Here is a 25,679-nt window from a genome sequence, read left to right as displayed (position 1 = left end):
CAAGCTAACTTGTTAATTTGCAAGTCGGGCAAAAACCAATTTGGGCAACAAGGATGAGATGATGATAGACACATGGCTTTCTGGAAAAGACAAGGCTCTCATTGTTTGAGTTAGAAGACATAGTAAAATCCCTAAGATCTCATAATACCTGCTCTCTCCTGCATGGTGAGGGTGGGAGGGTAAAGCAACACACTGTCCTGTATGGTGAGTGAGACTGAGCACCAAAAAGTAGGGTTGAGAGTTGGGGATGCAGCTCAGTGGTAGAGTGTTTGCCCCGCTTGCTTGAGGCCCTGGGCTCCATCCCAGTACTGCAAAAAAATAAAAATAAACAGATAGGGTTGAAGCAAGCTGCCCAAATAGTGCTTTAGTTGTGGCAATACTCTCCTCTGGGGTGGGAGACAGGAAGAATGCTCTGATGATAATGGGGCAGCAGGTTCCACATTCCAACCAAAGGCAATATAACGTGTCTGTGGCTGCTGAAGCACGGGGTCCCTGAAGCCTAAAAAATGGTGTCAGGGATGAGTATATAGAACTTTGGGTCAACTGAAATCATTAGACATTTAATTTGTTGAGCCGTGGCAGGAAGCCACTTGAAACTGAAAGTAAATACAAAAGCTTGCTTTCTGGCACCAAGCTGCTTTCCCCCGCTCCTTGCCCTCAGGAAAGACTGTAGGTCTTTCAGAAAGAAGTCTGGGTGTGCTGGGGAACTTTGAAGAGGGACCCAACTTTTTATGGCTCTGTTGGATGTAGGTACCAGAGTTTACTTGGTCCCACGGAGAGAGGTGTGCTGAGCACTAAGGTGGCCCAGGTTACCAAGGGCCACAGGGCAGCACTGTGGTACCAGTGAAGGCTAAAAAAGTAATTCCCCTGGACAGCAGTGCTCTCCACAGCCAGGGGCACACAGGAGTGTCCATTCTGTGATGAGGAGTCAAAGAACAAAAAGTCCTTCCTACCCTTGTGTACTCCTGATTGACCCTACCCACCTACTCTCCTGAACCTATATGATAACCCCTGAAGGACTTACATCATACTATTTGGTTTGTAGTCAAACTGAGAGGGTAGGAGGAAGCATCTGAACTCAACTGGTAGAGTGAGCAAAGTTTATAATGAAGAAGGGAAATTAGAGGGACCTTGAACCAATTCAAGATACTGCACTGTGTCCACACTTTCCCACTGCATATAAATGTTTCATGAAATTTCTGTGCTACATGTTTGTATTATAAAACCCATAGTGACCAGAGGATCTGAATACCCTAATATCCTCCCAGATGGTCTTATACAAACATGGTAAAGTCCCTGGGAAAAATAGGGGAAATGACAGGTGACGTGCAGAGAGGCCCATTGCCTTGTACTGCAGCGCCACCTGCTGGAAACAGACCAAATACTCTTTGTAGTGATTCACCAGGCTGCAGTAATAAGGGAAAGGCCATAAACTGGCTAGTTTGAGCAAAGGAAGTTTCTAGTCTAGGTCCTAGGCATTAGACCAGAGACCCTGCCCCTACTAGAAGAAAATGTAGCACCAATTTTCCATCATGTCAGCTCAGGAACTAACTTCCTCAACAAGACTCCTAAAGCACAAGAAGTAAAATCAAGAATGACAGCAAAGGAAATAATCAAGAACATGAAGAAAGAGCCTACAGAATGGTAGGAATCTTTACTGCTTGCACCTCAGATAAGCATTAATCTCCAGATATATAAAGAACTCAAAAACTTAACATCAAAAAAACAAATAACCCAATAAATAAATGGGTAAAGGAACTGAACAGACCCTTCACAGAAGAAGAAATACAATCGATCAACAAATATGAAAAAATGTTCATCATCTCTTGCAATTAGAGAAATGCAAACTAAAACTACACTGAGATTCCATCTCATTCCAGTCAGAATGGCAATTATCAAGAATACAAGCAACAATAAACATTGGCAAGAATGTGGGGAAAATGTTCACTTATACATTGCTAGTGGAACTGCAAAGTGATGCAATCACTCTGGATAGCTCTATGAAGATTCCTCAGATAACTTGGAATGGAGCCACCATTTCACCCAGTTAACCCACTCCTTAGTATATAGCCAAAGGACTTAAAATCAGCATAAGCCACATCAACGTTTATAGCAGCTCAATTCACAATAGCCACGGAACCAACTGTGGTGCCCTTTGAAAGATGAATGGATAAAGAAAATGTGGCATATATACACAATGGAATATTACTCAGCCATAAAAATAAATGACTTTATGACTTTTGCCAGTAAATGGATGGATCTGGAGACTACCATGCTGAGTGAAATGTCAATCCCCAAAAAACAAAGGCTGACTGTTCTCTCTGACATGAAGATACTAACACACAATAAGGGGGAGGAAAATGTAGAAGTTCAGTGGATTAGACAAAGGGGAATGAAGGGAAGGGAGGGAGAATGGGAATAGGAAAGACAGTAGAATTAATCTGACATTACTGTCCTATGTTCATATATGAATACACCACCAGTGAACTGCCGCACCATGTACAACCATAAGAATGGGATTCTAATTAGAATAAGTTATACTCCATATATATAATATGTCAAAATACACTCTGCTGTCATGTATATCTAAAAAGAACAAATAAAAAATAATTTGTTTAAAGAAAATGATGTGTTTGAGAGTATGGCTGGCCTGTTCATATCCAAGTATCATCTCAGTTATGCATAAGAGAATAATAGCCAGCCTCTGGGGAAAACTTTATTCCCCCCGACTCTGCCACTTGAGATAAAACTGCTAGCTCAATAGGACCCTGGACTCACAGATATTCCCCTAAATGCCTGGGTTCACCTTTGGTTCAGCTAAGCAATGGCTAAATTGCTACCATTTGACCTGTCCCAGCTATGTAAAACCTGGCCACTGGGATGGGTGGAAAAAACCTCAAAGCTATTCTCAGAATCTGATAAATCAGGATATTATCATGAGCCCAGAATGTCCCTGCACATTCTTGCAAGTTAGGTCAAGAATGAAGGCCTTAACTGCTCTTTACATGGGCCATTTCTTGCTTGTGCTGCAGTGAGCAACCTTGAGGAATGAGATAAAGCAACTCCCTTTCTTCTTCCCCTCACCCCTCCCTCGTTCATGGCTCATTATAAACGCAGAAGATTTCCCAAGCTAAGCATTCCTCAAATGTGATATAAATCCACTGAACAGCACCCAACTAGTCCATGCCCACCTTTGTCACCTCCATGAGTCTTAGAGGGCATTGGGAATTGACACCAAAATTATGCTTATGCTGCTCGTTATGCTGTGAGTAATAAAGTCCTCCATCTCTGCTGTAGGTGTCTCAGGGCTTCTATAACAGACTAACTAAAGAGTTTTCCATTAGGCTAAAATCCCCAATCCTTCACAGACACTGATGGTCATGGGGACTATAGTTTCTAAAGATCTTTGACAAGGATGTTCTAAGTATCTGACATAATTGACTGGTTTCAAATATCTAATATTTGGTCTCTTGTAGGTCACTTTGCTCTGTAACAATAATTCAACTGTCCATTCTTTCAATTGTTTCATTCCCCCAAAAGAAATATTTATCCTGCACAGGACACTCTTATCAATCTTTAATATCAATAACAACAGCAATACCTAATACACCTTAATGTCTAGAGGCATTTTTCTAACTACTGGAGGTGTGGTTCTATGTAATATATATTGACTTTACTCCTTAAAACATCTCTCTGAGGGGGATGTTATTACCTCTAGAGTACAGATCAGGAGACTGAGGCACAAATCATATAGTTAGTCAGGGGTGCAGCTGGGATTCAAATCCACGCAGTCTGGCTTTGGTCCTCATTTTAACCACTGGCTCTACTGCCTAACAGTAGAACCTTCTACTCCCAGCACCATAAAGGACAACCAAGACCTAGAAATCTTTATCTAAAATCTTAGGAAAACAATTTGGGTCAAACTTTTAACCCTTGATTTTGAATTCCAACATTTCAATGTGCTTTTTGACAACTTTTATTAGACAACTAGACAACACTCTACTGTGCTTGATCTTTTTTATCTACTCATTGTATAATCTGGTATAAAGGTGTAAATTATAAGAACTTAATGGTTTAAAAGAATAGAAATCTATCATTTTACAGTTGTGAGGTTTATAGTACAAAATGACTGACAGGACTTAGTCCGTATGGAGGGTATAGTGGAGAACCTGTAATCTGTTTGTCTTTTTTACATTCTAGAGACTGCCTGTATCCTTTGGCTCTCAATCCTGACTGACTCCATCTCAAAGTCAAAAGTAGAGTAGTTCAGTACCTTAAAACTCTCTCTCTCTCTCTCTCTCTCTCTTTCTCTCTCTCTGTATATGTATATGTATATATATATATATATACATATATATGCATACATATATATATATGCAGATATCTTGGAGAGGGCATTATTCCACCTATCATACTCTATAAGTAGTTATCTCTTTCTACAGAAAGGAAATTTTGAAACAAGTATCTGGATTGGAGACAAACAAGGGCATTTGCCAGATTATTAGCAATTCATTTCATCTTGTCTTTGAGAAAGAGGCCCCAAGATCATTTTATTTTTTTATTTAATTTTTTTGGAGGGGGAAGGTCAAAGAGAACAGCTAAAGTACAAGTGGCAGAACTTAACCACTGAAAAAAAACGTAACAGCATAATTATTTCAAAACATACCTGAAGTTGGGCATTCGTAAGCATGAACTCCTGCTGATTTTTCATGTTTTCATTCATAGATTTTGAAAATATAAACCCCATCTTGATCTAAAAGTGTAAAAAATACAAGGAGACTTAAAAAAATATACTACATACATCCTTGCACGCTCTGCTTTGGGCTACCATGACCTTATGACAAAGTTAAAAAAAAAAATTTCTGGCTTAGACTCTAGTCTTTGCTCCTAACTAGCCATCTAGCTTAACCAGCTTGGCCATCATTTACTTACCTAAGTCTAGATGACTGGAATAGATCATTTCCAAAATCTCTCCCTACTCTATAAGTATATGGCTCCATATTTCCTGGTTTTTCTTCCTGCTGTAAATCTTGAGAGCAGGGTGGACAGCACTCATCCTCTTACCCTCTGTACAGGTGGACAATAAAACCTTGCGTCTCAGGGGAAGTGAATCAGAAGATGCTTTGAGTATCTTGTGAACAGATTTTTGTGTGCTCACTGCCCTTGTGTTTTAAGAAGATTTAGGTGTCTCAGGGTCAGTACATCAATCCTGTCATAACTCCTGTCCCTCTTCAACATGCCACTTATTTCCATCCACACATTTCTGACATCACTTAGCCATCTTCCCCCAGTTTCTCCTTTGTCCTCTCCAAGTTAGTACTGAAGTTCCCAAAGGACGGAAAACATACCTATGTTTAAATATTCTCGGGAATGCACTTTTTTGTGTGATTTTTGAATTATTTTTTTTTTATTTTTACAGACTGCATTTTGATTCATTGTACACAAATGGGGTACATCATTTTGTTTCTGTGGTTGTGCACAATGTAGATTCATACCATTCTTGTAATCATACATGGCCTAGGGTAATGATGTCTGTCTCATTCCACCATTTTTGTACCCCCCATCTCATTTCTTGCTATGTAATCTAAAGTTCCTCTATTCTTCTCTCACTCCTCACCCACCCCACCCCCATTATATATCATCATCCACTTTTCAGGGAAAACATTTGGTCTTTGATTTTTTGGGATTGGCTTATTTCACTTAGCAGGATATTCTCCAATTCCATTCATTTGACGTTGTGTACTTGCTCCTCCACTTACAATGGAGGAGGTTTCATCCCAATGAACTCATCATAAGTTGAAACTATCATTGTCAATAATGCATTTAATATCGCTAACCTATCCAACGTCATAACTTAGCCTAAACTACCTTAACCATACTCAAAACACTTACATTAACCTGCAGTTGGGCAAAATCATCTAACTCAAAGCTTATTTTACAAAGTGCTGGATATCTCATGTAATTGATTAAACACTATACCGAAAGTGAAAAATAGAATGGTTGTTGTATATGGTAGCTCAGGAAAAGACTGAAGTTCAAAATTTGAAATATGGCTTCTCCTGAATACATATTGCATTTGCACCATCATAAAGTCAAAAATCCCAAGTCAAACTATCGTGGAGGTCAGAGATCATCTCTATCCTCTATCATAAAATCTTACTTGAGAAGTACTTAAATGGGCTGTCAATTCTAGGTGGTTCAGAATTCCAAATTTTGTTCTTTACCCATTCAGTAAGAGAAGACACTTAGTTCTTGATTTTACATTTAAAACATGGCAAAACCCAGAGAAAGTTACGACTTCTCTACCTTCCTCAACAATGTTGCTGATATAATTTCTTTCTAATAGGTTATTGCATAGTGTGGTGGAACTTCTGTCAGGATGGCCAGACTTAATGCTTTATATCTAGGATTCATAGGTATCCTGTGGAGGCCCAGAAAGCTCCTATTTTCCATATCCTTCCACATCAGGAAATCTTGGGTTCTCGCTAACTTAGGAGATGATGGGAGGGGGTCAGTATTTAATGTCAGGCAGAATGAGTTACCCCTGCCAATGGTGCTCCAGGTGAGTGGGAGCTACAAGCCAGACTTCAGTGGCTTCCCTGTGTTCTGACCAAGGAACACAACCTAGAATTATAGGGACCGCTGAGCCAGAATCAGCATTAAAATTGGGCAAGAGAGAAGAGGCAGGGTGCAGAAAAGACCTGGTAGTCATAAGGTTTTTCTCTCCCTCTGTCCCACTCCAACAACCTGTGGCCAAAGATAGAGGCCACCCAGCGAGGGTAAGGAGATCTAGCAATTCTCTTCTTTCTCTAAGTTTTAGCACCCCACATACAGACCAGACAGCAGACCAGCAGAACTTGCCTAAAAGGCCTGAGCAATAGATTATCCATCTTGACAGTCTCCATGGTGTCTACTTCCCACAAATGTTTGCACGAAGCAGATGATGCAGTACAAGAAGAACTTAGGCTCAAGTCATTGCCATCCCTTATTATTTTTTCTTCTGCACATAATACAGAATGGTTGAATTTTTACATCTGCTGCAAACATAAAGAAAACGTTTGTCCACTAGTTTCCATGCATACATTCTGTATGTCACAGTTCTGTGTCCCTTAGAATGCTTCTGTTTGTAAGGGGGGTGGGATCTCCCCTGAAGAAGGACAGTCCTCATGTCAATTATCTAGAGAAGAGAGACACTTTAGAAAGTTAGGATTTAGATTTACCTCTTTCTGGGCCTTGCTCTCTTGGGACTGAGCTTATAGTCTGGGACACTCCCAGGTAGAAGGGTTAAAGGTGGAAGCTGGGCAGAAAAAAAAAGCTTTCCTTCTGGAGTCCACACCTGAAAAACACGTGTGCCACACCTTGTAAACTTTACCCTCAATGGATTTAGTATTTTAACCTCCTCTCCTTCCCTACTGGTAACAAATCCATTTTCCAAAATCTGGGAGTGTTCAGAATATTCTCAACTTTCTTTCTTCCACTTACAAAAATACTAATCAGAAAAAAAGAAAGTGTGATCTTGCAATAGGAATAACTGATTTCACTGATTTGTATAAGGTAAGTCTAAAAAAATCCAACACTTTATCATGGATTACAAATGTGTTACTACTTTTACAACTTGTGACACCAGTGTGTCTCAGAGGGCTAAGAAAATTGACTTGGGTCCCTTCTGCCTTCATTTTTCCTTTAATTACTTATGAGTCCTTGGAAGAGTCTGTAATGCTCTAGCCCTATCTTGGCTATCCTATAGATTACTGAGGGAAGGTGTATTTTGAAGGAGGAGAATTACAAATTCCAGACAGTCTTTCTGTGGTCACCCCTGGAAATCCAAATCTGATTTTCAGGGAGAGACTATGAATTCCATGACTTCTAACATCCAAATATCTGCATTTATTTCCTGATCAAAAAACACAATGCCTGAATTTATGACTGGTCGCAAAATCACAATCATTTTCAATAGATGTTTGTGATCCAAACTAGGCCATTCCCACCTGCAAATTTCAACCCGGTGACAGGAGGCTTTCTGTAATTGTCTCCATTCTCGATCTTTGGAAAAAAAAATTGCTGTAATTTAGACATCCCCATCAAGTGGTAGGCTGATTTCCTTCGCTAACTTGTCCCAATTCCATTGTAACCATACAAAGAGATCTCAAGTCAATGTGAACAGAACCAGTTTTTCTGAAATGTGTTTGGCAATACCTATCAGCTCTAGGGGCAGTGGGAGAGCCAAGAGTGGGCCCAGCTCACGAGGAGAGCAGCCTCTCCAGTCCGGGCCGGGAGCAGCGCCGGCCGACCCTCCCTCCCCACACTCCCGCGGCAGGCGCTCACTCACCGGCAATGGGTAACGGGGCGCACGGACCAGGAGACGGCTGCAGAGGCCTGCAGGCCAGGGCTCCCTTGTATCGCGGCTGGGACCGCCCTGCTCCGCAGCGCCTCGGGATTGGCTGGCCATGACAGTTGTTACGAGCTCCAGCCAATCAGTGAGGCCCTTGGCTTCCTTAAAGGGCCCGCGTTCCTAACAGAACCCTGGAGTATCCGTCCGGTCGAGGCGGGAGTAGAAGTGGAACAGGCAGGTCAAAGAGGCAAATTCAAAACCATAACAACTCAACAGTAGTTTGTGAAGCAATTCAGAAGAAATAGAATGGAAATCTCAAATAAATGCCTCAGTTTCCTCCGCTGTAAAGCTGCCAACATTAAAGTAGCAAAAGGGTAAGACGGGAAACAAAAGAACAAAAGATCAGAATTACTTGTTCTTTTTTGAATAGAGCCATGTTCATCCCCTGTGCTCTGAGAAATACTCATTTTTTCATTCCGACCAGCAATTTCCAGCTTGAGTAAACCAAGTTTCTCAACTTCCTTGAGAGAATATTTGAGGAGTTATCTTCTGTTACCAAATGGCTAGGGAAAATAGCATGGATTTCATCCGTCTCTGGCCTTGAGGAAGGTCCAGCCTTCAGTATTCCTTAGCTGTCAAACAATATTTGTTCAATGGCTGAATGGGAAAATTGCAATGACATCCCCACTCCCAGATGTGGGAGCAGGAGTGTGTTGCCAGGAGCAAAACCATGAGGAGACATTAAAACTGATCCATGAAGTAGGAAGTAACATTTGAGAGCATGGAATAGTGCTTGACTGCACAGACTGCCATAAACACACCTAGATCCAATGTCCAGCTCTGTCACTGTCACCCTGTCACATTATCGCCTCTATCTACAATAAGATTAAAAACATCTAATTAATTAAGCTGTAAGGACTAAATGAGATAATATATTTAGACACTTAAAGTGTCTGGCATATAGGATTTAATAAACAGTAGTAACCAGCAACAATGAGAACTGTTACTAATAAGTCTGAAAGGACAGGAAGAGAGGTCAGTTACTATAACCAGGTGAGATTTGAAGTTGCAACTATAGGAGAAATTACCCAATAGAAGCCATATTATTTATAGAGGAAAGCAGTCAATGCCAACCTTTGGCAAGGCAGGATGAGATTCTATAGTTGTAGCCACTGCTGGGACCTCAGTTCAAAGTGGAAACAAAGTGAAGAAAGAAGGCCCACGTCTCTGTCCTCCCATGTTCTGATATCCTGCTGGCGTCCTCCATTGGCTAGATCCACACGGCAGTCAGAAGACAAGGAATTCAGGTTGATGAAATCTATGGTAGTCAGGCTCCTAGATACAATGCCTAGAGGGAAAACAAGAAAATATTGGCACACCATTTCTCTGACCTTGGGTTTATCATGTTTCAAAGTCGTAATTCAAAAGAAAGAAATGCTTCCATTGGAGAACCCAGACATGGTTCTACTAAATTGGAAGTTGAAACTGCCCTCTGGTAATTTTGGTTCATCATAGTTATAAAACTGAAATGCTTTATCCCAATTACTAAAAGGAAATTGGGTTGTACCCAATTTTTCTTGTATGCAAGAAGAGCAAGAACTATGTGTGACAATCAGAGATTCACTGGATAGCTCTTAATTCTCTCATGAGCAATAATAATGATCATTAGTTTGCTGCAGTAAGCCAATAAAGTTGGAACCAATTAAATTTCAAATTATGCAAAAGTTGAAGTGTTATATCACTACTCCAGGTTAAACATTCTGATCTATCAAGTAACTGGCAGAGGGCAGGGAAAACATGAGTGAATGAATAGGAAGCTATGATTATCAACTTTAGCTCAGCAAGAAGCTGTAAAGTCAGGAATTATATGATAGCTCCACATACAAAATGTTAATTGACTATTTCTTCCCTGCTCCTCTTTTCTTCTGCTACCTTGCATAAAGAGTACTGGTGAAGACAAATGTAATTTAGTGTTTAGATGAGAGTATACCTGAATTGACCACATCTCAAGGCAATATGGTAGCTGATGGGACTTACAAAAAATCAGAGCCAGACAGTAGTTAAAGGGATAAAAATAATTTTTATTCAGTAACTATTGAAATAGGAGGGGAAAGGAGCTCTGTAGAGAACTGGGTTCAATTTCAAATATAGTAAGAATAAGTGAAGGTTTATAGCTAAGAAGCAAGGTGGTAGAAGCAGTCAGTGGATTAAAAAGCACTAAGTGGAGACATGATAGAGGGAATTCTTACTAAACTGACTTAAGAATTCTTGCCAAAAGCAGGTCAGAATGATCAGATATCACCTGAGAGATGGTGGGGAATAAGTAATTTGATATCTGGTCTAAGTGAGAAGAGGGCTTTGAGAAGCCTTACAGAAGTTTGGATGAGGACAACATGATTTCTATGAGTAGAGGATCAGTTTCTCTTCATCTGAGCCAAGGGCAAGAATAATGCTGGATGTCAAAGTTCACAGACTCTCTGGCTCTTCTGTCTGCCTTCCGTTATATACATTTTCCTCCCTCTTTGTACTTAGTGGACCACAGAAGATGGCCTCTTAGGAAAGCATCATCTGGGTTCTCCCCAGCTGATTTCCATTTGGGGCTTCCATAGGAGCGAAAGGAATTCTTTCTCTGGCTGTGTTCCTTCACAACTGCAGTTCCTGAAAAGTGTTCCCTCTTCTATAGTTCAAGCTTACTAGACTCTGGACACTGTTCTGTCCTTATTCTATAGCCTAAACATGTCACAGGCTTCCCACTGATGCTCTGGATGCTTCAGCTTGATGGCTCTCTTAACCCACCCCAAGCCTTTTAAATATTGTCCTCATTGATACGTCCTTAGTTGAGACAACTGAGTAAAATTCCAATTCCTGATTGGAAATCCAATAGATACACTGTAAACTATATACACAATTATAAATATATTACATATATGATATTGTTCATAATTTTAAAATGTAAGTGAAAAAGATGATTGTGAGAATATGTCTAGGGAACTGAGGAAAATCTTGGTATAGATACTGGACACATTTTATGAAATCTGGACTAAAATGATTAAAGGAAATGTTTTGATACCAGTGACATAATTTTAACTGATACGTAGATTACATTCAGTTTTATGAATTTGCGAACATATGTGTGCATATTTTCACACACATACAAATGTATGTGTCATGCATTACAGCATGAGAATTTTCATGTTATTATATAACATTCATATTGCTAGTTTTAACAGCTATATGATTTTCATCAAGTGTGTGTACAGCAACTTCCATTTCGAACATTTCTGATTTTTTATTGTGAATAACATTATAATAATCATCTTCATGTATATGTAGCTTGTTGTATTTTGATTAGAAATGCTGGATTAAATGAAATTAGAGAGAATCAATGTAAAATCCTCAATTCAGTGGACACTCCTTACACCAGGACAGTGAAATTTGTCCAATAGTTCTCTTTACCTCTAAAAAGTATGGGGTTTTTTTTCTTTAAAAAAATATTGATTTTGATTCAGAGGGAAACCAATAAGAATATCAGCAGATTTTTCAATCCAGACCCTAAAAGCTAGAAGGGCCTGGAACAACATATACCAAGCCCTGAAAGAAAACGGATGCCAACCAAGAATCTTATACCCAGCAAAACTTACCTTCAAATTTGACGATGAAATAAGATCCTTCCATGATAAACAAAAGCTAAAGGAATTTACAAAAAGAAAGCCAGCATTACAGAACATTCTCAGCAAAATATTCCATGAGGAAGAGATGAAAAACAATGATGCAAATCAGCAACAGGAGGAACTAACCTAAAGGAATAGCCAAATAAAGGAGAAACCAAATCATGTCAAAAACAAATATGAGTCAATTGACTGGGAATACAAATCATATCACAATAATAACCCTGAATGTCAATGGCCTGAATTCATCAATCAAAAGAAACAGACTGGCAGATTGGATTAAAAAGAAAAATCCAACAATATGCTGCCTGCAAGAGACTCATCTCATAGAAAGAGACACCCATAGACTAAAGGTGAAAGGGTGGGGAAAAACATACCATGCACACGGACACAGCAAAAAAGCTAGAGTATCCATCCTCATTTCAGATAATGTGGACTTCAAACCAAAACTAGTCAGAAGGGATAAAGAAGGACATTACATGCTGCTTAAGGGAAGCATAAATCAGCAAGACTTAACAATCATAAATATCTATGCCCCGAACATTGGCTCATCCACATACGTCAAACAAATCCTTCTCAATTCCAGAAATCAAATAGACCACAACACAATAATACTAGGCGATTTTAACACACCTCTCTCACCACTGGATAGATCGTCCAAACAAAAATTGAATAAAGAAACTATAGATCTCAACAACACAATCAACAATTTAGACTTAACGGACATATATAGAATATACCATCCAACAAAGAACGAATACACTTTCTTCTCAGCAGCACATGGATCCTTCTCTAAAATAGAGCATATTTTATGCCACAAAGCTACTGTTAGCAAATACAAGAAGATAGAGATACTACCTTGTACTCTATCAGATCATAATGGATTGAAATTAGAAATAAATGACAGAATAAAAAACAGAAACTTCTCCAATACCTGGAGATTAAATAATACACTATTATATGATGAATGGATAACAGAAGACATCAGGAGGGAAATAAAAAAATTCTTAGAAGTAAACAAGAACAAAGACACATCATATCAAAATCTCTGGGACACTATGAAAGCAGTACTTAGAGGAAGATTTATTTCATGGGGTGCATTCAAAAAAAGAAGTAGAAATCAACAAATAAACGACTTAACACTACAGCTCAAAGTGCTAGAAAAAGAAGAGCAGACCAATACCAAAAGTAGTAGAAGACAGGAAATAGTTAAAATCAGAGCCGAAATCAACGAAATTGAAACAAAAGAAACAATTGGAAAAATTAACAAAATAAATAGTTGGTTCTTTGAAAAAATAAATAAAATTGATAAACCCTTAGCCACACTAACAAAGAGAAAGAGGGAGAAAACTCAAATTACTAAAATTCGGAATGAACAAGGAAACATCACAACAGACACGAGTGAAATACAAAACATAATTAGAAGCTATTTCGAAAATCTATACTCCAACAAAACAGAAAACCTCGAAGACATCAACAAATTTCTAGAGACATATGAATTACCTAAACTGAACCAGGAGGACATACACAACTTAAATAAACCAATTTCAAGCAATGAAATAGAAGAGGTCATCAAAAGCCTACCAACAAAGAAAAGTCCAGGACCAGATGGGTTCTCAGCCGAGTTCTACAAAACCTTTAAAGAAGAGCTCATTCCAATACTCCTCAAACTATTCCATGAAATAGAAGAGGAGGGAACCCTCCCAAACTCGTTCTATGAAGCCAATATCACCCTGATACCTAAACCAGACAGAGACACATCGAGAAAAGAAAATTTCAGACCAATATCCTTAATGAACATCGACGCAAAAATTCTCAACAAAATTTTAGCAAATCACATACAAAAACATATTAAAAAGATAGTGCACCACAATCAAGTGGGTTTTATCCCAGGGATGCAAGGTTGGTTCAACATTCGGAAATCAATAAATGTCATTCACCATATCAACAGACTTAAAGTTAAGAATCACATGATTATTTCAATAGATGCAGAAAAAGCATTCGATAAAATACAGCACCCCTTCATGCTCAAAACACTAGAAAAAATTGGGGTAGTGGGAACATTCCTTAACATTATAAAGGCAATCTACGCTAAGCCCATGGCTAATATCATTCTAAATGGTGAAAAACTGAAAGCGTTCCCCCTAAAAACTGGAACAAGGCAGGGATGCCCTCTTTCACCACTTCTATTCAACATCGTCCTTAAGACTCTAGCCAGAGCAATCAGACAAACCAAAGAAATTAAAGGGATACGAATAGGAAAAGAAGAACTCAAACTATCCCTGTTCGCTGATGACATGATTATACATTTAGAGGAACCTGGAAATTCCACCAGAAAACTTTTAGAACTCATAAGTGAATTCAGCAAAGTAGCAGGTTACAAGATCAATGCTCATAAATCCAATGCATTTTTATACATAAGTGATGAATCTTCAGAAAGAGAAATTAGGAAAACTACCCCATTCACAATAGCATCGAAAAAAATAAAATACTTGGGAATCAATCTCACAAAAGAGGTGAAAGACCTCTACAATGAGAACTACAGAACACTAAAGAAAGAAATTAAAGAAAGCCTTAGAAGATGGAAAGATCTCCCATGTTCCTGGATAGGCAGAATTAATATCGTCAAAATGGCTATACTACCAAAAGTGCTATACAGATTCAATGCAATTCCAATTAAAATCCCAATGATGTACCTTGCAGAAATAGAGCAAGCAATTATGAAATTCATCTGGAAGAATAAAAAACCTAGAATAGCTAAAGCAATCCTCAGTAGCAAGAGCGAAGCAGGGGGTATTGCAATACCAGATCTTCAACTCTACTACAAAGCAATAGTAACAAAAACGGCATGGTATTGGTACCAAAATAGACAGGTAGATCAATGGTACAGAATAGAGGACATGGACACAAACCCAAATAAATACAATTTTCTCATACTAGACAAAGGTTCCAAAAATATGTAATGGAGGAAAGATAGCCTCTTCAACAAATGGTGCTGGGAAAACTGGAAAACCATATGCAACAGAATGAAATTAAACCCCTATCTCTCACCCTACACAAAACTCAACTCAAAATGGATCAAGGACCTCAGAATCAGACCAGAGACCCTGCATCTTATAGAAGAAAAAGTAGGTCCAAATCTTCAACTTGTTGGCTTAGGATCAGACTTCCTTAACAGGACTCCCATAGCACAAGAAATAAAAGCAAGAATCAACAACTGGGATAGATTCAAACTAAAAAGCTTTCTCTCAGCAAAGGAAACTATCAGCAATGTGAAGAGAGAGCCTACAGAGTGGGAGAATATCTTTGCCAACCATACTTCAGATAGAGCGCTAATTTCCAGAATCTATAAAGAACTCAAAAAACTCTACACGAAGAATACAAATAATCCAATCAACAAATGATCTAAGGAAATGAACAGACACTTCACAGAAGAAGATGTACAAGTAATCAACAGATATATGAAGAAATGTTCAACATCCCTAGTAATAAGGGAAATGCAAATCAAAACTACCCTAAGATTTCATCTCACCCCAATTAGAATGGCGATTATCAAGAATACAAGCAACAATAGGTGTTGGCGAGGATGTGGTGAAAAAGGAACACTCATACATTGCTGGTGGGGTTGCAAATTAGTGCAGCCACTCTGGAAAGCAGTGTGGAGATTCCTCAGAAAGCTTGGAATGGAAACACCATTTGACCCAGCTATCCCACTCCTTGGCCTATACCCAAAGGACTTAAAATCAGCATACTACAGAGATACACCCACATCAATGTTCATTGCTGCTCAATTCACCATAGCCAGATTGTGGAACCAACCTAGATGTCCTTCAGTTGATGAATGGATAAAGAAACTGTGGCATATTTATACAATGGAATATTACTCCGCAATGAAGAATGATAAAATTATGGCATTTGTAGGCAAATGGACGAAATTGGAGAATATCATGCTAAGTGAGATAAGCCAATCTCAAAAAACTAAAGGACGAATGATCTCGCTGATAAGCAGATGAGGACATATAATGGGGGGTGGGAGGGGTTAGCATTAGGTTTAGGGTTAGGTTTAGGGTTAGGGATAAGGAGAGCGGTAAGAATGAAGGAAAGAAGGACTGTATAGAGGGAAAAGAGGGGTGGGAGGGGTGGGGGGGAAGGGAAAAAAAATAAACATCATTGCCCTATGTAAACGTATGATTACACACACAAAAAAAAAATATTGATTTTGAAAACTCAAAGTGGACTTAAAGCACACCCTCCAGCAGCACCTCTGCCTGTTCACCCATCCTATTGGGCATTGACTCACTTCCATTTGAAATAGACCCCAACTGTGCCTGTGCCAGAGGTGGTTCCTGCAAATGTAAAGAGAGCAGATGCACCTTATGCAAGAAACGCTACTGCTCCTGCTGCACCACAGGCTATGCCAAGTGTGCCCACGAATGTGCCTACAAAGGGGCATCAGACAAGTGCAGCTGATGCCCCAACAGGGGGAGAGCCCTGCTCCCAGTGTACAGAGTGATGTGTACAAACTGCATTACTTGTCAGAGTCTCCTGATATATTTGAAGCATTTTTTCTATGAAATATGTGTATGATAATAAAAACCGTTGCCTTAAAAAAGGGGGGGGGTGGCGATGCGTGCTTGTAATCCCAGCAGCTCAGGAGACTGAGGCAGTAGGATCAGGAAAGAGTTCAAAGCCATCCTCAGCCAATTTAGCAAGGCCCTAAGCAAGCCAGAGAAACCCTGTCTCTAAATAAAACATTAAAAAGGGCTGGAGAGGTGGCTCGTTGGTTAAGCAACCCTGGGTTCAACTCCTGGTACCAAAAAAGAAAAAAAATGCAGGGCTTTGAGATGTTTTCTGTGAGGTGCTTTCACAGAAATGTGAAACTTCTGCCATTAATCTGAGAACCAGTTAGCCAAGAACCTTAGTCTGTGAAGAATTTAAAGTAGTTGCAAAGTGTAGGACTGAGGCTAGATGCTCTTTAATGTTAAACCATTCTGGAATGGGGTTCCCTAAATTCCAAATTTTAACTTTTCACTCCAATTCTTGGACACGCCTGTAGCCTGAGCACAATCTGGACCAGCAAATCACCCCAGAACTCTATAGGAGCCTTGTTTGGACTTCGTGCATTCCTCAATAGTGATACTGTGTGGCAATGTGTTACATAGCAGCAGAGAACTCATCAGATCCTGTATTTTTCCTACCTAAAGATTTTTAAATTGAAGAAGAATTTACATACCGTAAAATTCACCACTACTTAATTCCGTAACGTTTTCCCCCCAAAGAAAACTCAAGAGTAGGCCCTGGGAAGTGGTGCATGCCTATAATCCCAGTGATTTGAGAAGGCTCAGGCAGGAGGATCACAAGTTCAAAGACAGCTAAGCAACTTAGTGAGGTCCTAAGCAATTTAGTGAGACTCTGTCTCAAAAAGAAAGAAAACAGACTCATTAGCAGTCACTTCCCATTCTTCCCTTTCCCTACGCCCTGGCAATCCCTAATCTAATTTCTGTTTTCATAGATTTGCCTATGCTGGAAATTTCATAAAAATGGAATGATCTTCTGTGTCTGGTTCTTTTACTTAGCCTACAGTTTTCCAGGTTCATCCATGTTTATAGCATGTATCAGTTCTTCATTTTATAGCTGAGTAATGTTTCAGTGTGTAGATGTGCCACATTTTGTTTTATCTATTCAAAATTGATGAATATTCAGATCGTTCCCACTTTTTTGCTATTATGAATAATACTGCTAAGTTTTTGTGAACATATTTCAGTTCTCTGGGATATATATGTAGGAGAAGAATTTCTGTAACATATGATAACTCTGGGTTTAACTTTTAAGGGTTGAAAAATATATATAATGCCACCAGCAGTGAAGAAGGACACTAATCAACACTTCGTAGGTGTTAAGAGCAGACACTGGAGACATAATATCTGGGTTTGAATCCTAGTTGTGCCATTGTTCTAGCTGTGTAAGCTTAGATAATTACTAACACTATATGTCTCAATTTCCAATCTCTAAAATAGAGCCAATAATAGTAACTTACTCATGGGATTGTTTTAACATTTTAATAAACTAACATATATGAATCACTAAAATAGTGTCTGACATTTTAAAAAATGCTCTTTTAGTATTACAGCTCCTTTTAATCTTTATTGTTATGATTATTGCTTTTTTTTTTTTTTTTTTTTTTTTTTTTTTTTTTGCGGTGCTGGGGATCGAACCCAGGGCCCTGTGCTTGTAAGGCAAGCACTTTACCAACTGAGCTATCTCCCCAGCCCCTGCATTTTGTTTTATTAATTTAAAAAGTAATTACATAGTTTGTTGAGGTTTGGCATTGAAAAGCAGTATTGGAAATGACAATCATGTAAGGGGGCAAGAAGGTCAAGGAAAACTTTTTTGAGCAGGGGAGATTATATTTCAGAGTATAACCTGAATCAAACCAAAGGTTCATATGGTTCAGTTCAAGCATGCATTAGCATTCTCAGTAAACTATGGTGAAGTATTACAGAATATTCAAATGTTCTGTACAGCATAATCAACAGGAACTTCTTAAAACTTCTTTAGATATTTATCTTTCCAGATAATTTCCATTCACAATAGCTGCTTGTGTCTCTCTTCCTTCTCAATTGTGATGCCACCAAACCACTTGACTAAGCCCCTGTTAACTTCCTTCTGAAACTTATGCAACTCATATGACCAGTCTGTGAACTCACATGTTCTCAGTCTGTGAAACTCAACCTCCTGTAACCCTGAGAAATTCAGCCTGCTCTTCTACCTGAAAGCTTCTGTTTTTACAGAAAACATTCCCCGAGTGCTAATGAGTCAAATATCTACCTTATTTTTTGTGGTATTGTGGACACCCTTGGTCTCCATCCCCATTTTCTGGCACACGACTCCTAAAGGCTTTGTAATTTCTTGAGGGATAGTGGTAGTAGGTACAACTTTTGTTCTGATATCTCATATTTAACCCAGTTCCTGACACAGAGCTCCTGATGCCATTGGAATTTCCTGAGTCACAAGACTGTCTTTCATTCTAGAGAAGTGACTGTGAGCTCCTGGGTAGAAGACAGTCATCAGAGAACAAGCCATGATCAGAAGTTTGGAATTTTCAACCCAACACCCATCCTCCACAAAGGCGAGAAGACTGAAGATTGAGTTAACAGTTACTGATGTGTATGTGATGAAGTCTCCATAAAGATTTAGAGGGTTCATGGGACTTCTGGGTTGCCGAACACCTGGAGGTTCTCAGAGAGTTTGGAAGCTCCCTGCGCCTTCCCCCCATACATCACCCTGTGTACCTCTTTATCTGGCTGTTCATCTGCATCCTTTGTAATTTCCATTGCTATAAAGTGGTAAAGGGAAGCATACTGTTTCCCTAGGTTCTGAGAGCCACTCTAGCAAATTAATCAAACCTGAGGAGAGAGTTATGGGAAACCACAATATGTAGCTGCTCTGTCTGAGATTCCAGGGGCCTGGACTTGAGATTGGCATTCGAAGTGAGAGACTTCCTGTGTGACTGGGTCTTTAAATTGTGGTATTTTTCTATAACTCCCCATAGTGTCAGAATTGAATTGAATTCTAGAATACCTAATTGGTATCTGCTGGAGAATTGGTTGGTGTGTAGGGAAACTCCATGCACACTTTGGAGACCATAAGTGTTCTGTGCTGTGTTGCATATCAGAGTAGGGAAAAGTTTTAGTTTTTCCTATCTTATATAATCCCCCTTTTTTATAGTTATTCACAAGAAAGACACCAAAAAATCATATCTGGACCTCATCTTCTTTCTTTTTCTCCTCTTTCTATGGTAATCATCATTCAAAGTAGTGTCCCTCAAAGTTCTTTCAAGCCAACCTGTGACTAAACATGTCACTGTTAGAACTTGTTCATCCCTATACTAATTCTCCATCTTCCTCTTGCCCTCCAAAAACATGTGGAAAAGAGGACTTAACCATGCTAAAATTTTTGCAGTTACAACAGGCATTAACCAAAACCAAGCAAATTAGGGTTATTGTCATAACTATTAGAGTCTCAAATATAGGGAAATGGATACAAAATTATTTTACTTGAGACCAACCTTATGACCAGAAGTAAAATAGGGCTACCTTTTCCCAACCCAAACCTAAGCTAGGCCTCTCTGTGTTGGGGGAAATTGCTTATCTGCATTCCTGGGGACTTGCCCAGGAAAGGTTGGACTTCATGGGTTAGAGGTACGTCTGCTTTGCTCTCACTTCCCAGGAATCTCATTATTCTGTCTTACTCTGAAAACGCTATCATAATCCCCCCCACCTTCTCCACTCCCACAGCCTTTGCTTTGGCATTTCTTATTAGCACAAAAAACAACAAAAACTTCTGGGTTAAGAGCATTCCCTCAACATTATGAGTCTATAACTGTAGTCTGTAATTTACACGTTTTTATTTGGCTTGATGGACAAATCTGTGCTTTCCACTTAGTCTCCTCCCTGCTCTATTCTGTAAGGCAGTACATATGATTCATCCTGAGTTCACACACACCTGCCTTCATGCCAATGCCCAGGCTGATGGCACTGTTCAGTCAATTAGTCTTTCCCTCTGTGTACTTTGTCCAAAAAACAAAAGCTCTAACCACTTCTCATAAAGTTTTGCTCTCATACCTGACCTGGCACTCCCCATCAATTTCTTCAACTTCTGATGGAAAGTGACCCAAAGCAGTCATTTCCCAGACTGGTTTACAGCAAGTTCCAGGAGTAGGGTTAAGACCCTGAAATCACTCCCAGCAACCGCCACCAACTTCCTTTCTGTTTCCAGAAAGGATTGCAAGTTTGTCTTCAGAAATTATTTGTCTCTTCATTGTCTTAACTGATTTCCCAGTTGTCAGTGTAAAAGGAGAGTTTTGTTTTTGTTTTCAGACTTTTTAGAGAACTCACATAATTCTGGTAAAAGACACTGGTATAGATTATCTGGTTGTGGTAATTTGCTCTGGAACAGCATATTAAAATAAATATGATTCTTGATTTCCTGTTTCCATTATCACTAATATCTATCAACAGGTTCTAATGATTCTACTTCCAAATCGTCACTTGAATTTGTCTACAGCAATCACTCCTAACGGCCTCCCAGCTTCCATGAATATAAGACCCCTCTATACTCCAATCTTCAGAATGTCCATCAGGTAATTCTTATGTTTTAAACTATCCAGTGGCTTTCCATTGCAGTTAGAATCCAGTCTCTCCCCTCAGTCCTCAGGGCCATTCAAGATGTGACCTGTTCTCTCATCTCTTTCTTGCCTCTCTACTTGGGACACCATGATTGTTCCATCCTTGAAAGTTACCCAGTTCTCCCCTGGCTCTTACAGTTTTTGCACCTGTTCTTTCCTAAAACATACTCTTCCTAGAGATCTTTCATGATTGTCTTCATGATTTATATCTCAAAACCCACCTCTCATGTATTCCCTGAGCACTGAGTGAACACTACACTTGCACACTCTGCTGTATTCCTTCCTGCTTTCTAATTATTTTTTCTTTTTAATAGAACTCTTTAGTGTCTGAATTTTTTACTCATTAATTTACATTTGGAATGTACCTCTCACAGAGCACAATAGTCTTGCTGCCCTTTCAGGAAAAGGTGGGGAAAGGAAAACGCTACTTCTAATTCTTTTATGATGAGCCTACATCATAGCAGATTATTTAGTTTCTCAGTCCAGTTCGCCTGGAGGTAACCATAATTGGTCTTTGAATAAATACGTACTCATATGGAAACAAAACAAAACTAAAAATAATTGTTCCCTTCAAAGTAGAAGTGTTGTAGGATATTAGGTTTGTGAGTCATATTTATTGGCTTACAACCAAGGGTCAGTATAAAATAATGCTTCTGGAGATTATTCTATAAGAGACATTTAAACCAAGTCATGTCCTTACATCAAGTAAATGACCCATGGGGTAGCTGTTTCATTTGTATGACATTCGCTTAGGTTATTTAGGTTACTTAGGTTATTTAATATCACCTAATATTTAGGTGAGCTCCTAAAAGTTCACCTCGCTATTGCAAACTATTATTTAATGGTTTTCTGTTGATTTATCACGATTCCCTGGAATGAAAACATTGACCACAAAGTGTTCACAAACTCCCACAGCATTTGTTCAGTTCGTAATTATTTATGAATGGTTTTGTGTACTTGACAAGGACAGGGATTATTTTTGGAGGCTTTATCTTTGTTTTTAAGTTCCTGTGGTGTGGGAGCTCCTCGGTAAAGGCCTGAGCTTCCAGGTGAGAGGACAGGAAGTAGATAAATACAGCCCTAGGAAGGGAAGCATCTGAGTGTCAGGTGAGGACAGCTTCTACTCTCTGGTACCCACATATTAATTACTTCTGTCATCTAAGCATTGTTTTGTGTAACCAGAATAAAGTATTCTGTTCAGGAGTCTATATGCATCAATCTATAGCAAAGATGGGGCAACCAAGGTCAGGGTTTGGAATGGAAACAGTGAGAAAGAAATGGGCTTTGCAGAGGGCCGTGGTTTACCACCATGCACAATTCAAATAGAAAATGGGGATAAATCTGAACATGGTCTTTTCACTTAATAAAATTGCCTTTTAAATATTCAATGCAAACAAAGCAGTTTGCCAATTTTGTTGTTGCTGCTTTGCTTTGTATTGAGTATCTTTTCAGTACATCCTGCTTTTGAAGATCAAGAAAGTTCACTGGAAATTGCTCCTTCACTGGAAAATGATTCACATCATTTCAGGCCCAGCTGGAAGACCCTGGAATCTATCCTGCTTCTGAGATCAGTACAAACAAGGCTGATCTCTCTTGTTTAAGGGGCAATAGGGGCAAATGGAGTAGGCAGAGGCAGAGTGAAAGGTGGAATTGATCTAAATCAGCCAAATTAGATATATGAAGAGGAGTTGGCACTGTACTTACAAAGAATTCTTGGTTCAATTTTTTTTTGTCCCCTTTAAACTTTAAGCCATCTTTTTCAAATCTTCAATCTGAACATGACTCAAATGGAAAGAGTATCAAAATGTCAACTCCCAAGACTTCCCCACTCCAGCAAAGTTTGGATCCAACAGGTCTATGGCAGAGCTCTAGAATCTATATCTTAAACACCTATCCCAAGTCAACTGTGATGTAAGTGACCCTAGCTGGGCATCACATACCTGTAATCCCAGTGACTCAAGAGACTGAGGCATGAGGATCACAAGCTCAAGCCCAGCCTGGGTAATTTAGCAAGATTCAGAGTCAAGATAAAAATAAAAAGGGGTGGGGATGTAGCAAGGTGGTAAAGCGCTACTGGGTCAAATTCCTAGTAACAAGGAGGAGAAGGAGAAAGGGAAGAGAAGGAGGAGGAGAAGGAGGAGGAGACCTTAATAGTGATGACTGCACTAGCAGATCATGAAGTCTACTTCCTGGATCTTGACTATCATTTTTTAGAAAAAATAAATATTAAAAAGGAAATGTCATAGAGTATTAATTGCACACACAGCTACTGTTGCATGAAACATGGTTGTATATGTGTATACACTCACACCCTTACAAATATCTGTGCAAACTGGATTAACACATAAAGTCTATATTTTGTCACAAGTTAAACACTAAAGTTGGGAAACCTGTTCTATTCTACTATATGGTCTCAAAAGAGATTTGAAAGAAAGGGCACTGAAATTGAGTCTCCAAAGTCTATTATAATTTTACTGATGCCAGAGAGAATCCCACATCCCTACCAGATATCTAAGGAAGTATCATTTTCAATATTATCCAAGTTAAATATTAAAATTTTCTAGTCATGGTGGCACAGACCTATAACCCAGTGACTCCAGAGACTAAGGCAGCATGATTGCAGGTTCAAAGCCAGCCTCAGCAACTTAGTGAGGCTCTGTCTCAAAATTAAATTTTATTTTTAAAAAGGGGGGGGACTGGGATGTGGTTCAGTGGTAAAGTGCCCATAAGTTCAATCTCTAGTACCAAAAAAAATAAAATAAAATAAAAATAAAAATCCGTAATACCTGTGTGAAATTTTGTACTGGGGAAGCAAATCCCACAGTCATACCAAATGGTATCTCAATATTCATTCATCATGCAGTATTTTGAATTGTAGTTGAAATGAATAAGCAGGAAAGGCAAATTATAATAAATTCAATTTGTGGACAGGAGGAAGGAAAGCAGGAAGGACCTAGAAGTCTAACTGTGGGGATGTTTAAGTAAATTAAGACACCATGTTCTATTAAAGTCACATGATTTCAGTTTGGAGACACCCTCTGATTCAGAGTTTCCAGAAGGGTGGTATTCATCATCCAGGATATGCTTCCCTAGCCTAGATCCCAAAGATGGTAGTATAGCAAGGATTTAGAGCATTCTTAAAAGGTATAGCTCAGCTTGTGATGGGAAGTTCATTTAATGACAAACCAATTGAAGTTTCATTATGTCGAGGAACTTTGAGGAAGTCACAAAATCCACAATTTAAAAATATATTTCCTATTATACACACATAACTACTTTCTAGAATAAAAACCAAAGCCATATGAGTCTGTTGCTTACAGTCTATATGTTGTACCAAGGTGTATCAAGTAATGTCAAGATGTTCAGTCATCTTCCAAAGGTACTTATTAGAATGGGGCAGAACCTGACAGTAGAATTTACTAAGATGTTCTGGAGGAAGAATGGAAGAATCTAAAATCGAAGACTGAAATCTTTGTGATTTCAGATGTTGGTTTATTTAAAACTTTTGTTTAAAACATAATAGATATAAGCTCATCTATTATGTTTAACACATAATAGATATAAGCTCATAATAGGTATAAACTCATTAATGAACTTATATAGATATAAGCTCATTAATTTTGAGCACTGTTTTTTAAGAATGGTTAGATTAGATTTTTTCCACATTTTTAATTGGTACATTATAGTTGTATGTGAGATTTTTGTTACATATTCATACATGTACACAATATAATAATATAGTTTGGCCAATATCATTCCCCAGTATTCCCCTTTCCCTCTTTTCCTCCCCCATTTCTTTTCTCTATTCCACTGATCTCCCTTCCATTTCCATGAGACTTTTCCCTCCACACCTTTCTTTTCCTTTTTTCTCTCTACTTTCCACATATGAGGGAAAACATACAACCCTTGACCTTCTGAGTTTGACTTATTTCACTTAATATAATATTCTCAAGTTCCATCCATTTTCCTGCAAATGACATAATTTCATTGTTCTTTGTGACTGAATAAAACTTCATTGTTTATATATACCACATTTTCTTTATCCATTCATCTGGTGATAGACACCTAACCTGATTCTCTAGTTTCACTGTTGTGAATCCTGCTGCTTATAAACATGGGCGTGCACATATCACTCTAGTATGATGACTTTAATTTTTTAGGATAAATACTGAGGAGTGATATAGCTAGGTCACACGGTGGTTCCATGCCTGGTCTTTTGAGGAACTGCCATGCTGATTTCCATAGTGGTTGTTACTAATTTACAATCCCACCAAAGTGTCAAAGTGTTCCTTTTTCTCTACAACCTGTCTAGCATTTATTATTGTATTCTTGATGACTCCCATTCTGACTGGTATGAGATGAAATCTCAGCCATAGTTTTGATTTGCCCTAATTGCTAATGATGTTAAACTTTTCTTTCTTTTTTTTTTTTTTTCCATTTATTTGTTGACTTTTTATTTTTTCTTTTGAAAGGTGTCCGTTTAATTCACTTG

The 25,679-nt window shown here is 38.8% G+C and overlaps 1 protein-coding gene across 2 annotated transcripts in view; it reads right to left on the bottom strand.

Annotated features, from left to right (window-relative positions):
- Positions 1-8,437, bottom strand: part of Plgrkt (plasminogen receptor with a C-terminal lysine) — a 53,716-nt gene extending 45,279 nt beyond the window's left edge. Inside the window, exons 1-3 of one of the 2 annotated variants that reach the window (XM_047525285.1) lie at positions 8,330-8,422; positions 7,221-7,336; positions 4,667-4,753 (exon numbers count right to left, since the gene is read on the bottom strand). In XM_047525285.1, coding sequence (XP_047381241.1) covers positions 4,667-4,747 — 81 coding nt within the window. In that variant the 5' untranslated portion in view covers positions 4,748-4,753; positions 7,221-7,336; positions 8,330-8,422. Of the gene's footprint in view, positions 1-4,666; positions 4,754-7,220; positions 7,337-8,329 lie in introns of both variants that reach the window. The other variant, XM_047525284.1, reaches the window with a different exon arrangement.
- Between the last annotated feature and the right edge of the window lie 17,242 nt (positions 8,438-25,679).

Source organism: Sciurus carolinensis, chromosome 14, assembly GCF_902686445.1.
Source record: "Sciurus carolinensis chromosome 14, mSciCar1.2, whole genome shotgun sequence".
Lineage (NCBI taxonomy): Eukaryota > Metazoa > Chordata > Mammalia > Rodentia > Sciuridae > Sciurus > Sciurus carolinensis.
The sequence above is the reverse complement of the archived record's forward strand: the minus strand, read 5'-3'. Positions and strand labels throughout refer to the sequence as shown.